Raw genomic sequence first — 12,716 nt, 5'->3', positions numbered from 1 at the left:
GACATACTAGAGGCTTAGAAAGTTTAAGCAAGATCATAGATCACAGATCACAGATCAACCTTTAATGCAAAAAGTACAAAGTACATAAAGGAAAGTCCCAGCTTCACCAGACAACAATATGGGGCCATTCCACATCAAGTAAGGAACAATATTAAGATATTGTTTTATATTTTACATCATTGTACATCTATTCAAGGGTGAATCTGGGCAAAGGCATTTTGGTTTTTGCAGATCTATTATCGTACTATGGCCTACTCGTATAGACTTACTCGTCTTTCGTATAGTCGTATAATACTGAATATTACACTAGAGTTAGGTAGTTGCCCTGGTTATTGTTGCATATATGTCGTTCGATGTCGCTATCACGGGGTCACAATAACATGGTAATGGTAACCCCATGTTATATCGTATAGCCATGGAGATGGAGGATGAAGGTCGATTGTGATTGTGATTGGTGATTTAATAGTCTTTGTTTGACAGGGGCGAAATGCTACTATATGAACTATGTGACTATATGAATCATATGAACCAAATGGTCAAAATTAGCTTCGGTGATGTTTGTAGTTTTTTAAAGCTTTTCACTTGTTTATAGACAGCTTCTTGCAAGAAGCATCTCCAGTACATAAATACAGCTCTGGTCTTCCATGAAACCGACGACGACAACAACACACTAATCACACAACACTCTAGGCCCTAGACCCTAGACTCTAGACTCTACATTGTGCATTCTATTACACTCTACCCCACTATACACTTTACACTCTATACACTATTTCCCCAACTCTCCAGCGTACTGCTTACCTCTTTCGTTTAGAAGTAACCAGGAAAATACAATAACGAATCGTAGAACTGCTATTAATACTTTACGCTGTTATTACTGTTATTACTGTTATTACTGTTATTACTGTTAGTACTGTTACTGCTAGAAGGCAATGGAATGTCTCTCTTTCAGGCTTACTATCTCTCGGTAAACTTTACTGCTCTAATGAGTATACGGACCCGATTTCTATCTCGGTTGCATTTGTAGCCAGGTAGCAGTTCTTGTAGCAATTCTTACAGTTATTGAAACAGTTCGTTAATATCTTTAGTCTTCCGACGTCCAATTTGTATCTCATGATCACTTCAACTGCTCCGTATCATTCTCTGATACTGCCCCCTATCTGATACATACTCCCCCCTATCTTATTACTTTGTGCCATCTCATGCCTCTCATGTCTCTCATGTCTCGCTCCCTTTCTCTTCGTCGTCTCAGCCCCTCGTATTGCACCCATTCGGTGTAATGTCTCGTTTCCCCGTTCGCCGTTCGCCGTTCTCGACACGATCTGAAAAGCGGCCCAACCGAGACTCGTTGCTATCCCTTCCGTTCCCGTACCGCAGCAATGAATCGCAAAGCAAAACAATAATAAACGAAGTATTATTACCTGTCACAATAATACAGTAATACACAAAAATACGTGTAATAACAATAATAAATATAGAAGTATAATAAAATATATGGCATGAAGGCGTAGCAAAACATGGAAGATGTAGAATATCACATAAAATACATAACTATAATAATATATAACTATAAAGACACATTAAATACATAACAGTAAAATACATAAAATACATAACCATAAAGACACATAAAAATACATAACCTTAACTTAAACGCTAATAAAAATGAACACAATAAATATAAACACTAATAAATTATATCATCGGAATAATCCTGTCACGTATAACAACGGTGCAGAATTAAATTTATCCCTATACATCTTCATTTATATAAAGTATATAAAATATCAAAAAAAGTTTACTATCGTCGTCGGTGAAATATTTCATTATTTCAATAATTTCGATCTTTCATTATCGATATTTCATTATTTCGCTTAGTTGTTTGTTATAATTTTTATTTATTACTATTTTTTTTTTTTTTCATCTTCATTGGTTCGTTAGTTCGTTGGTTCATTAGTTCATTGATTCATTGAACTGGTTATTGATTCATAAGTTCATTGAGTCATTGCTCGTTGCTTCATAAGTCATAGACTCACTCGTTCATTTCTTTCATTGACATCGAGGATCATCTTCTCTATAACTTATACATAAAACCTCCTCTCTATACGAGTATTCACCTGAAATAGCCTTTTCAACATGAGCTCGTCTGCAGAAATACCCTTGCTTTCAGAGCAAGACAAAACCATCGAAACTGAAATCGAGATCATCACTGAACTGGTTGAGGTCGTTGCTCAATCTGACGATCAACACGTCAACCAACAACAATCAGAAAATGAAGCCGAACAACAGCAACAACAACAAGAAGAAGAAGAAGAAGAAGAAGAAGAAGAAGAAGAAGAAGAAGAAGAAGAAGAACAACAACAACAACAAGAAGAAGAACAGGTACCAGCGGGTTACCTCCGCAAAGACCAGATCGAATGGGAATTCGGTGGTCCCGTTGGAGCTTTCGGTATGATGGCAGGCTTCCCACTCTTAATGTGGTACATGTGGATCAGTGCCCAGTTCTACAACGGCTATCCAGCTTGGCCAGCAGAAGACCAGACTTGGAGAAACTTCGCCGGCGACTTATGGGGATACTTCTACACCTATGGATTGCCCACGTTCGGCAATTGGTTTGTATTCACCGCTTTCTTCTTGGTTCAATGTCTTTTCTACGTCACCTTACCTGGTGTTTGGACCAAGGGCCAGCCATTGACTCATTTGAACAACAGACAATTGCCTTACTTCTGTAATGCCATTTGGTCCTTCTACACCACCCTTGTCCTCCTCGTACTTTTCCACTTCACCGGGATCTTGAAGGCTACCTATTTCTTGGACAACTTCGGTGCTATTATGACCACCGCCATTTTCTACGGTATCTCCCTTTCAATTATCTTGTACTACGTCTGTGTCAACATCACCGGCGACTATCACCGTATGACAGGTAACGTCTTATACGACATTTTCATGGGAGCTCCTTTGAACCCAAGAATCGGAAAGTACTTGGATCTTAAGATGTTTTTCGAAGTCAGAATCCCATGGTTCATCTTGGTCATCTTATCCCTTGGCTTGTGCTTCAGACAATACGAGAACTACGGTTACGTCTCCCCACAAGCTATCTTCGTTTTGTATGCCCATTGGTTATATGCCAACGCTTGTGCCAAGGGTGAAGAGCTCATTGTTCCTACTTGGGACATGGCATACGAAAAGTTTGGCTTCATGCTTCTTTTCTGGAACATCGCTGGTGTTCCTTTCACCTACTGCCACTGCACTTTGTACTTGGCTTACCACAATCCAGAAGAGTACAGATGGTCTACTGGTTACGATGTTTTCTTGTTTGTACTTTTGACTGTTGCCTACTACTTCTTTGACACTGGAAACCGTCAAAAGAATAGTTTCAGAAGACAGATGGCTGGAAACACCACTCTTCGTAAGACATTCCCATACTTGCCATATTCTGACTTGGTCAACCCTAAGTACATTACATGTGAAAATGGTTCTGTCTTACTCACCGATGGTTGGTACGTTTACGCAAGAAAGATGCATTACACCGCCGACTACACCCAGGCCTTGACATGGGGTTTGATGTGTGGATTTGCTTCCCCATTCCCATGGTTCTTCCCTGTTTTCTTCTTGATTGTGTTGATCCACAGAGCCTACAGAGATCAAAGAAAGTGTGCTAGAAAGTATGGCAAAGACTGGGACAGATATTTGGAAGCTTGTCCATACTTGTTCATTCCATACGTGTGGTAAACTTGTATGATAGTAAAAAAAAAGAATGATCTTCCGTTTAGGACCAATTCCTTGCACGAAAGACTTTCAACAAAAGTATATAAAAGTAAGTTGTGTTTTAAAATATATCAAAGTGAGTATTAAATTTAAATAAGTAAGAAAATTTAATATGACTCTCTGAATCTAATCCATGACACTCGTTTCCTTGTCGTAATTCTACATTGACGTTATTCATATCATTAGATTGCATGTTATTCGAAGATTTAGATAATGTACAAGTACCCTGGCTAGTCAGTCAAACACCCAATGATATCCAAACTGAGTTCTCTACTATAACTAAGTTTTGAATGGAATGGTTTAGTATAATTTCATCGCCGCCACAGCAAAGATATGCTTAATCCTGTTCAGCGATTGCAACTAACCTCTCGTCTATTTCTTCTGAGCTCAAGATTCTGAAGCCCTCTTCTGTAGCCACACCGATTTCGATATCATTTTTTCTGAAATCTGTTCCTAAAACACTGCTCAATGCAATAATGGCAAATTCGACAGTGGCTTTCCAGTCCCCTTTTACGTGGTCTGTTTTCTTGAACTTCTTCTCCAAGTATGTGGTAGCCTCTTGTTGCTTTGGACCAGTGGCTACTGCCTTGACTCCAGTGTAATATCCTGCTGGGTCACACTTGAAGATTTGAGGTCCCTTCTTCTCATCTTCTACATCGACTTGACAGAACGTCAATGCCACACCCAAAGGTCTCATGTAAGCTCTTTGAGTATATAATTGCGACAAGTTGGCCATTCTCTTGGCCAAGGATTCTACTGGCATTTCGTATCCGTATTTGTATCTGAACTCAGTGGCCTCGGATCTTGCTCTCAATGCTTGCGATCTGGCATCTGCAATGGATCCTGTGGCTACAAGGCCAATCGACGGCGTGATTTTAAAGAGGTACGATACGGTTTTTGGGTCCAACAATTTGTCTGGAATCTTCTTCTGTGAGATTAACACGGCGGAATCCTTACCGGAGACTGCCAAAGATGTGATATTGGCGGAATTGATGGCTTTAAAAGCATATTCCACTTGGTATAAACGACCTTCTGGTGAGAAAATGGTGATGTGTCTGTCGAAACCGGCGGATCCAGACATTGTGGGTGCGATCTATTGGATTATATGAGTTGGCGGATGGTTAATAATGGAGATGAAAAGGATTCCTACGTGTTGTAAGAATTCTGTGGGCAATTGTTGGAGTTTTAGATGAATTAATTCACACCACTTTATGGATACTTGTATCTTTGTATGAATGCCTTTTATCACGAGACTATATCGTATTCAAAACGCTTAAAAAAACAGTAAAACACCTGAAAATTGGCAAGGAGCTTCCGAAGTACAATTACAAGCAGCAAACACAACAAGAAAACCAATGGTTGATACAATTCACTGGAAGAACCGGTGGCTGTAAACTTGATTCTTCAATTGTTAGGCGCTTAAAAGTTCAGTGGCGAGTAGCGCGACATGCGACATTGTATTGGAGGAGGATAAATGTCGCATTTTCTGGAAGGGCTTTAGAGGAGTGGCCTGTAATGAGAGAGAAGAGATGTTATCTTTGAGCAGATGTTATATTTCCATTGATTATATAATTGATGGTATACATGGCATGGCAGACTTTTACTTCGATTTCTTTGAAGCTTCTAGAGAAGATTAAAATGCAATTGGCTTCCCCTTCTTCAGACTGTTAAAGACCATAAACCAGAGGTGATGAAAAGTGTGTGGCGCACGACCATATATAATATATATATATGGCATGGCATTTATATTCATCGTTTATATGATATATATATATATATATATTAATTTCAAATACTCTTTTTCGGTATGGTTTCTTGATAATAGTTAAAAAGAATCTTTTTTAAGAATAACTGAAAAAAAGATTAATTCTGAATTTTCAATTCACTGCTAGAATTCTTCTGGGGTTAAAGTATTGAAGTATAAATAAAAATCTATTATTTTACTTTTCTTTGGCTCTTTTTACGCTTTACGCCTTTCTGGAACGGGACTTTTGAATCTTTCTTGCTTACAAGGAAGAATGGAGCTACCAAATTTCAGTGTCTTCCTCTCACCTCCGTCAATGTACCAAGTATAGATACAATACACTCATACAAATACTCATACAAACATACACAAACACAAGTCTACCACTGAAAAATTAACAACACCGAAATTTTTACAATACAACAAAACCTCCACCGATTCTCCTCCTCTATATCTATTCCTCTTCCTCTCCAACCTTCTAACCCTACAACCAACTCCCTCTACACTATCTATACAAATCCCCCAATACCACCATTTTCCATCCTTCCTGGTACCAGGACGACATCGATGTCGCAAATGTCGCGCTGGCTAATAGGCTTCTTCAATTTTATTTCATTTTATTTCATTTCGTTTTTATTGTCCTTTATCTCCTTTCTTTCTTCCATCAGCAAAACTCTGTGGTACACGCTCTCTGAATTCAGCACCCTAATCATCTGCAGCCCGTTTGGCATACCCAAAAATCTCGATTTCCGGTGAAATGGCGGTGCCTGTAAGTGAGACCGAAACCTATTCAACGGACAAGAAAACTTCCAGTAACCAACCGGTCTACTTCTCCAACCCTACTTCCAACAAAGTAAATGTATCATATCACTATAATCCCGAGGTGTCACAGTACCACTATGGTGCACTTCACCCGATGAAACCATTCCGGTTGATGCTCACAGACCATTTGGTGATATCGTACAAGCTATACGAGAAAATGGACTTGTACTCACCACGACGAGCTACCAAAGAAGAACTTCTCGAGTTCCACTCCGAGGACTATATCAACTTTCTCCAAACTATCACCCCGGAGAAAACCGCCAAAATGAACGACCAAACCTTGGCCCAATTCAACATCGGAGACGACTGTCCTGTTTTCGATGGTATGTACGATTACTCAGCGATATACGCTGGAGCATCGTTAGATGCCTCAAGAAAACTCATTAGTGGGATGTCTGATATCGCCATCAACTGGTCGGGTGGTTTACATCATGCCAAAAAATTCGAACCTAGTGGTTTCTGTTACGTAAATGACATTGTTTTAAGCATTATTAATCTTTTGAGGGTACATCCCAGAGTTATGTACATCGACATTGACTTGCATCACGGAGACGGTGTTCAAGAAGCATTCTACACAACAGACCGTGTGATGACGGTATCATTTCACAAATATAATGGAGAGTTTTTCCCGGGAACTGGTTCTGTAGACGAAACCGGTATAGGAAAGGGAAAGAACTATGCAATAAATGTGCCCTTAAGAGATGGAATAGACGACGAGTCCTATATACGCTTGTTCAAGCTGATAATGGAACCTCTCATAACGAAATTCCAGCCTACCTGTATTGTCCAGCAATGTGGAGCTGACTCCTTGGGCTATGACAGATTAGGATGCTTCAACCTTAACATTCGTGCTCATGGTGAGTGTGTGAAATTTATAAAATCTTTTGGAATTCCTATGTTAGTGCTAGGAGGAGGAGGTTACACTCCTAGAAACGTGTCCCGGTTGTGGTGTTATGAAACATCTGTGTTAAATGATATAACGTTGGACCACAAGATACCGAACTATCTCCCTACATATGATTGGTTTGGACCTGATTATTCCCTCCATCCACAATTGGAGGGCAGAATAGATAATAAGAACTCGAAGAAGTATCTTGAAAGTGTGAAACAAGAAGTCTGGGAGCAATTGAGATACCTTAACCACGCTCCATCTGTTCAAATGCAAGAAATACCGCCAGATATCACGGGTCTTACGCAGGACGAAGAGGATTTCATTCGTGAGTTGAATGAGGAGAGTAATCGTCCTGACCAGATAATGAAGGATGACGCTAGGGAAACAGAGCTAATGACGTAGTTAAACGAATAGAGATAGCCCGAGGGCATTGTATTGATAGAATTAAGTTGATTGGGATACTTCACATTTCCATTCCGCTGTCTTGTATAATAGCATAGCATTGTAAAATAAGTAGCAAAGGTACTACTTTTTAATGAACGATATCACCACCAAGCTGTCCAATGAGTAAAAAAAAAGGAAAGAAAGAAGGAAAGGAAAAGAAGAAAAAACTGGGATTTCGTCTGCAGCGGAAGTTAGTTTCCCCCTAATAATATATATATAGCATTTCTATTCACAAGAAAGTACAATGTAATCCCTATTCAAGTCAATTTTGCACCAAGTCAATTTTGCACCCACAACCCTCCTCGCCCCGGCACAACTCACTACCGAAACTCGCACTAAAACACTAAAAATTACCCTTTCTTTAGTAATTTCTCAGTAATTTTCATTAATTTCTCACTAATCACATCAGTAATTCAGTAATTCAGTAAGCCGTTAGTGTGAGTGGGTAATGTGTCACCAATAATTTCAATTGCTTTGCAAAACCTTCATTTGTCATCGATAAAACTTCATACACGTTCTTGTCACCGCTTACATGTCTCCCTTATATTTCACTAATGAGACACCTAGTTCTCACTAAGCACATACCCATGTCTCATAAGCACTTTCTCACTAATCACCCATCCATTTCTCGCTAATCACTCACTAATCACATACTCTCTCACTAATCCCTCACTAATCACTCACTAATCACTCACAAAACAAACACACCCATTTCTCACTAAGCACTCACTACGCACACACGTCTTTCCCTAAACCCTCGCCAGCTCTCGCTAGCCCCACCCATTTCCATCAACTGTTTGATTTCCTTCTCTCGCTATTCTTACGCGTTTTCTTATGTACAGCCAAATTACTTACAGACTCGTCTTTATCACTTGTATTACCTCTGGGATTACCTCTGGGCAGCCAACTATACGCTGAAACACTGCCTCAGCCAAGAACAAAGACGTGCTGGGACAAACAGGACCATATACCCGATGCAAGATAGCGGTATCCTCGCGATTTGAAGACAATACGAAGAAGAGAAACTGGCCTGTCCTAGCACTGGTGAGACCACAGCGTCTAACAAAGAAACCACAATACACATAAACGGCGCTATAAAGCAAAGAAACCCATCATATCGAGGTCAAATCCCCGATTTTATCCCCATACAAGTCGATTCCACTGGAGCTGGCATCGCATCTGCATTAGTATCACTGTTGTAAGCTATTCGCTGCTACTCCGGTACCATACTACCACAATCATTAATTCATTTCATAGCCTGGTCATTATTGTCCATTTGATCCAGAGATATTGGTCAACGAAAGAGTGTCAAAAAGACCTCGGAAGCATTACCCTTAACCATATTCATCACTTTTCCTATACAACCAACTGTAAAATTAGTTATACTCACCCCACGACTCCTAAATTTCATCACCACAATCACGCATAATGGACTCACCAACCCTTTCCATTAAACTCGAGCTGGCCTCCAATAAAAAAGTCATAAATGGGCAATACAGGATAATAAAGAAAATAGGACAGGGTCAATTCGGAAAAGTTCTTCTTGCAGAAGTCGTCAGAGACTCCGGATCCCAGTGCTTGGACAAATACGTTGCAATTAAGACTATCAACCGTATTGACAAAACTAGACTCATTACTAAAACTTATATGAGCCAAAGTACCAAGATAAAGCGTGAAATACAAATAATGAAGGAATCAAACCATCCAAATGTGGTCAAACTTTACCAGGTAATAGACGATTTGAAGTTTGATAAAATCTTGCTTATCTTGGAATACTGCAAGTACGGAGAAATTGACTGGAAGCATTACAACCACTATTATGAGAAATATCAAAAGCACTATAATGACAGGAAACCACTTACAATTAATAAAATTCTTAGAGATGTGGTAAATGGCTTGGAGTATCTCCATTCGTACAAAAAGATCATACATCGTGACTTGAAACCTTCAAATCTCTTGATTAACAGTGACAATACCATCAAAATATCGGACTTCGGAGTCAGCTTAATTCTAGAAAATAATGCAAATGATGAAAAGGAACTTGGGAAAACCATGGGTACACCAGCATTTTATGCTCCCGAGCTATGTCAGTTTGTCAGTAATAGATTATCTATGATAACAAATGCTGACCACGAGGGAAATAAGATCAAAATTGATTATAGTATAGATATATGGTCGTTGGGAGTGACCATTTATTGTTTAATGTTTAACAATCTCCCGTTCAATGGTTGTAACGAGTATGAGTTATTCCAGAATATTGTAAAAGAGGAGTTACTGTTTCCAAAGATACAGAGCACATCAAAAACCACCAAGGAAGATATCCAAGAGCTCAAGTTTCTAAAAGACTTGATAAAGAGATTGCTTAATAAGGATCCTCAAAGGCGTATAACAATCGAAGAAATTAAAAACCATGAGTTTACTACGTTTGACTTGAATGAGAGCGAACAAAGAAGATTCCATAACTTTAACAAGGCAATTTTCCGAGATGCTGCTAAAAAGGAAGAGAAGCAGGCAGCTGGTTTGATATCACCGACGGATATGGATGCCAGTCTCTCGTTGAAGATCAAGAAGTTCTTCACTGGTAAGCAAGATACTTCTTCGTTACCTCCGTTGCCCACATCCTCAAGAAGTTCTCTAAATAGCATAAAGCCTCCTTCTAGCAAAAGTCTTAACGTTGAGTCTTTTAAAGGGTTGGAGCCTGTAGATGACCTTTTAGATTCATATCTAGATGATTCGTCGTCAGCATCCTCCTTTGGCAGTGACGTAGAACAAGATGTGGACACATCTGACGTGCTCAAGGCCTTAAGAGAGGATAAGAAGAATTATGAAGATCACTCTAAAATCAAAGAAGTAAATTCCGAGAGTATAAATAGAGTAAAGCCGAAACCATTGGTCCTTTTTAATCCCGAAGTTTCAGAACGCAAAGCTCCTCGAACGTCAAGTCGCAACAATTCTCCAGTGAAGAACTTTCTCACGTCTCCCGCAAGCAACAATAGCATCAAATCACCAGTAACTCCTACAAATAACAATGTTACTACAATTGGTGCTAGCTCACCGTCATCTTTCAATTCAATATTCAGCCCTTCCCAGAGATTTTTCTCTCGTAATAAGGGAAAGAAGCATCATAGTTCCAGTGCCGTAAAGAAGACTCCAGAGAACAGAGCAAAGCCAACTATCAGCTCATTATCGTCGCCGACAAAGAAGAACCAGGGGTCTACACCGGGTAAATACACTGATTTGATGGAGCCTCCTCCAATATTTGGACTCAATGTTGGACACAGTTCAAGCAGCAGTTCACATAACAGTACGTCGTTGTCAGGGAAGAGCACTGACCCGAAAAGCAATAGGAGCAGTACATCGTCAGATCCCGAACCGCTTTCATCACCAATATTCAATAGAACTTCAATCGATAGTGGTTCTAGAAAGAATTCCATATCGTCGTATGGCTACGGTCTAAGCAGAATTACCAGTTCAAGCTCATCATTGAACTTAAATGCATATCTCACTGATGACAGCTACTCTGAGACTTCGGTCAAGGATGTCAATGCGCGAAGTAGCACTTCGAGCGCTCCCAAACGAATATTAAAACGCGAAGATTTGGATGAGGACGAGGACGATGATGATGATGTTGATGATGATGACGTAGCTAATCAGACTTTTGTTGTAGAGGATCCCCTAGAGAAAGTTCAGACATTACAGAATATGAATGACTATTTGGATAGTCTAAAATAACGGTACCATATATATCTAGGGCTGTGATATTATCTTACGATAATATATTTCAATGTAACATCGTTTGGTTGTCATGGGGGGCTCAAATACAGTGACTTTTTGTCTGAAAGATTTTTTTTTTCTTACGTTATTTGTTAGTTGATATAAATAGGTATAGCATAGAGTAATTAACAACTGATCAAGAAAGAATTGACGAGGAAGAAAGATGGAGCTGTCGCAGCACCTAACGTCATGACAAGTGGATTACTATATGGCTTAGTCTGGATCCCAAGATTGTCAGTTTTGAACAGCATTCCTGGATCTGTAGACGATCAATTTTGCAGATTGACCCCTAAGACAAGAACAAGATCATACTTTATTGCAGCAATTGAAAACCGAATTACAAAGCAAAAGGAGACTGCTTTCTTCAAGGCAAAGAATGATTCTTTGGAGATGTCTTTGATAATGAAGAGTATCACTCATTGTCCTGAGAGATTGTCAAACCGCTGTCGAAGAAACTGATTTGTTATTCCGTAAGTGCATATTGAGGTGACATTCCACATCATTGGGGGTCTACTGGAGTAACAAAATTTCTTCAACATAACCGTTACCAAAATCTCGCGTATCACACAGTGCATGTTACATGTCTCTGCGATGCCTCATGTTGCCAGAACAATCTGGCTATACCTCTTTGTACCAACCACACACAGACCAGTAGTATCTGTAAGATATGATCCCATCTCTTCCACAAGCGTCAATACCCCGGAAATATCAACCTGCCATTGCTCGTCTATCACAAGTGAATGCCATGTCGATGACTTATCCCGTGTCTCCAGGACAATCTACGCGACGCCCATCCACGGCACAGAAGGAAATACCCTCGTTAATCACGATTGCAAATATTTCGCAGCTTCTATCAATAAACCGTATCTCAAGCCGAGCAACAGACGACGCCGACTATCAATTAGTACTAAAACGACTAAGAACATGGTGCAAAACCAATTTCTTGCTCATGGCATCTGCAGTAGTATTCATCCTGTTTAGCAGCCACTTGTGCCGGATCATAATTATATAGTGTGTCCTTTATAAGCGGAAATTGCATGCTATGAGCGTTGATGTTGCTGAAACTTTCCTATTTGGGACGGAACGCAAACTTTAGCAAATTGTCGATAAACAAACAAACAATATTTTCTCAAGCATGACATGTTCCATACGTGTGGGAGATGACATGGCAGTTCCAAAGGTTAGGGTTTAGAGGGAGTTTAGTGTGGGTTCGGCTAGGCCAGGTACATCCAACAGACGAAATGTGGGCAACTAAAACCCCAAATAGCGAAG

At 39.7% G+C, this 12,716-nt stretch overlaps 4 protein-coding genes across 4 annotated transcripts; 3 read left to right on the top strand and 1 right to left on the bottom strand. All coding sequences in view use genetic code 12, as the record gives it.

Moving 5' to 3' along the window:
* Positions 1–2,136: 2,136 nt before the first annotated feature.
* Positions 2,137–3,732, top strand: ERG4 (delta(24(24(1)))-sterol reductase; the record flags this gene model as incomplete). Its single annotated transcript, XM_064919119.1, has 1 exon — positions 2,137–3,732. The coding sequence occupies one exon, from the start codon at positions 2,137–2,139 to the stop codon at positions 3,730–3,732; it is 1,596 nt and encodes a 531-aa protein (XP_064773855.1).
* Positions 3,733–4,105: 373 nt separating this feature from the next.
* SCL1 (proteasome core particle subunit alpha 1) lies at positions 4,106–4,849 on the bottom strand (the record flags this gene model as incomplete). Its single annotated transcript, XM_064919761.1, has 1 exon — positions 4,106–4,849. One exon carries the CDS (start codon positions 4,847–4,849, stop codon positions 4,106–4,108), a length of 744 nt encoding a protein of 247 aa, XP_064773854.1.
* Positions 4,850–6,269: 1,420 nt separating this feature from the next.
* On the top strand, positions 6,270–7,628 carry HOS2 (histone deacetylase; the record flags this gene model as incomplete). The annotated part of the gene is made up of 1 exon (XM_064921658.1): positions 6,270–7,628. The coding sequence occupies one exon, from the start codon at positions 6,270–6,272 to the stop codon at positions 7,626–7,628; it is 1,359 nt and encodes a 452-aa protein (XP_064773853.1).
* Positions 7,629–9,098: 1,470 nt separating this feature from the next.
* Positions 9,099–11,561, top strand: RJT20DRAFT_108594 (serine/threonine protein kinase; the record flags this gene model as incomplete). Its single annotated transcript, XM_064915748.1, has 2 exons — positions 9,099–10,978; positions 11,069–11,561. The coding sequence occupies 2 exons, from the start codon at positions 9,099–9,101 to the stop codon at positions 11,400–11,402; spliced, it is 2,214 nt and encodes a 737-aa protein (XP_064773852.1). The 3' UTR covers positions 11,403–11,561.
* Positions 11,562–12,716: the final 1,155 nt, after the last annotated feature.

Source organism: Scheffersomyces xylosifermentans (assembly GCF_036884685.1).
Source record: "Scheffersomyces xylosifermentans strain CBS 12540 chromosome Unknown RJT20scaffold_5, whole genome shotgun sequence".
Taxonomy (NCBI): domain Eukaryota; kingdom Fungi; phylum Ascomycota; class Pichiomycetes; order Serinales; family Debaryomycetaceae; genus Scheffersomyces; species Scheffersomyces xylosifermentans.
The sequence above is the reverse complement of the archived record's forward strand: the minus strand, read 5'-3'. Positions and strand labels throughout refer to the sequence as shown.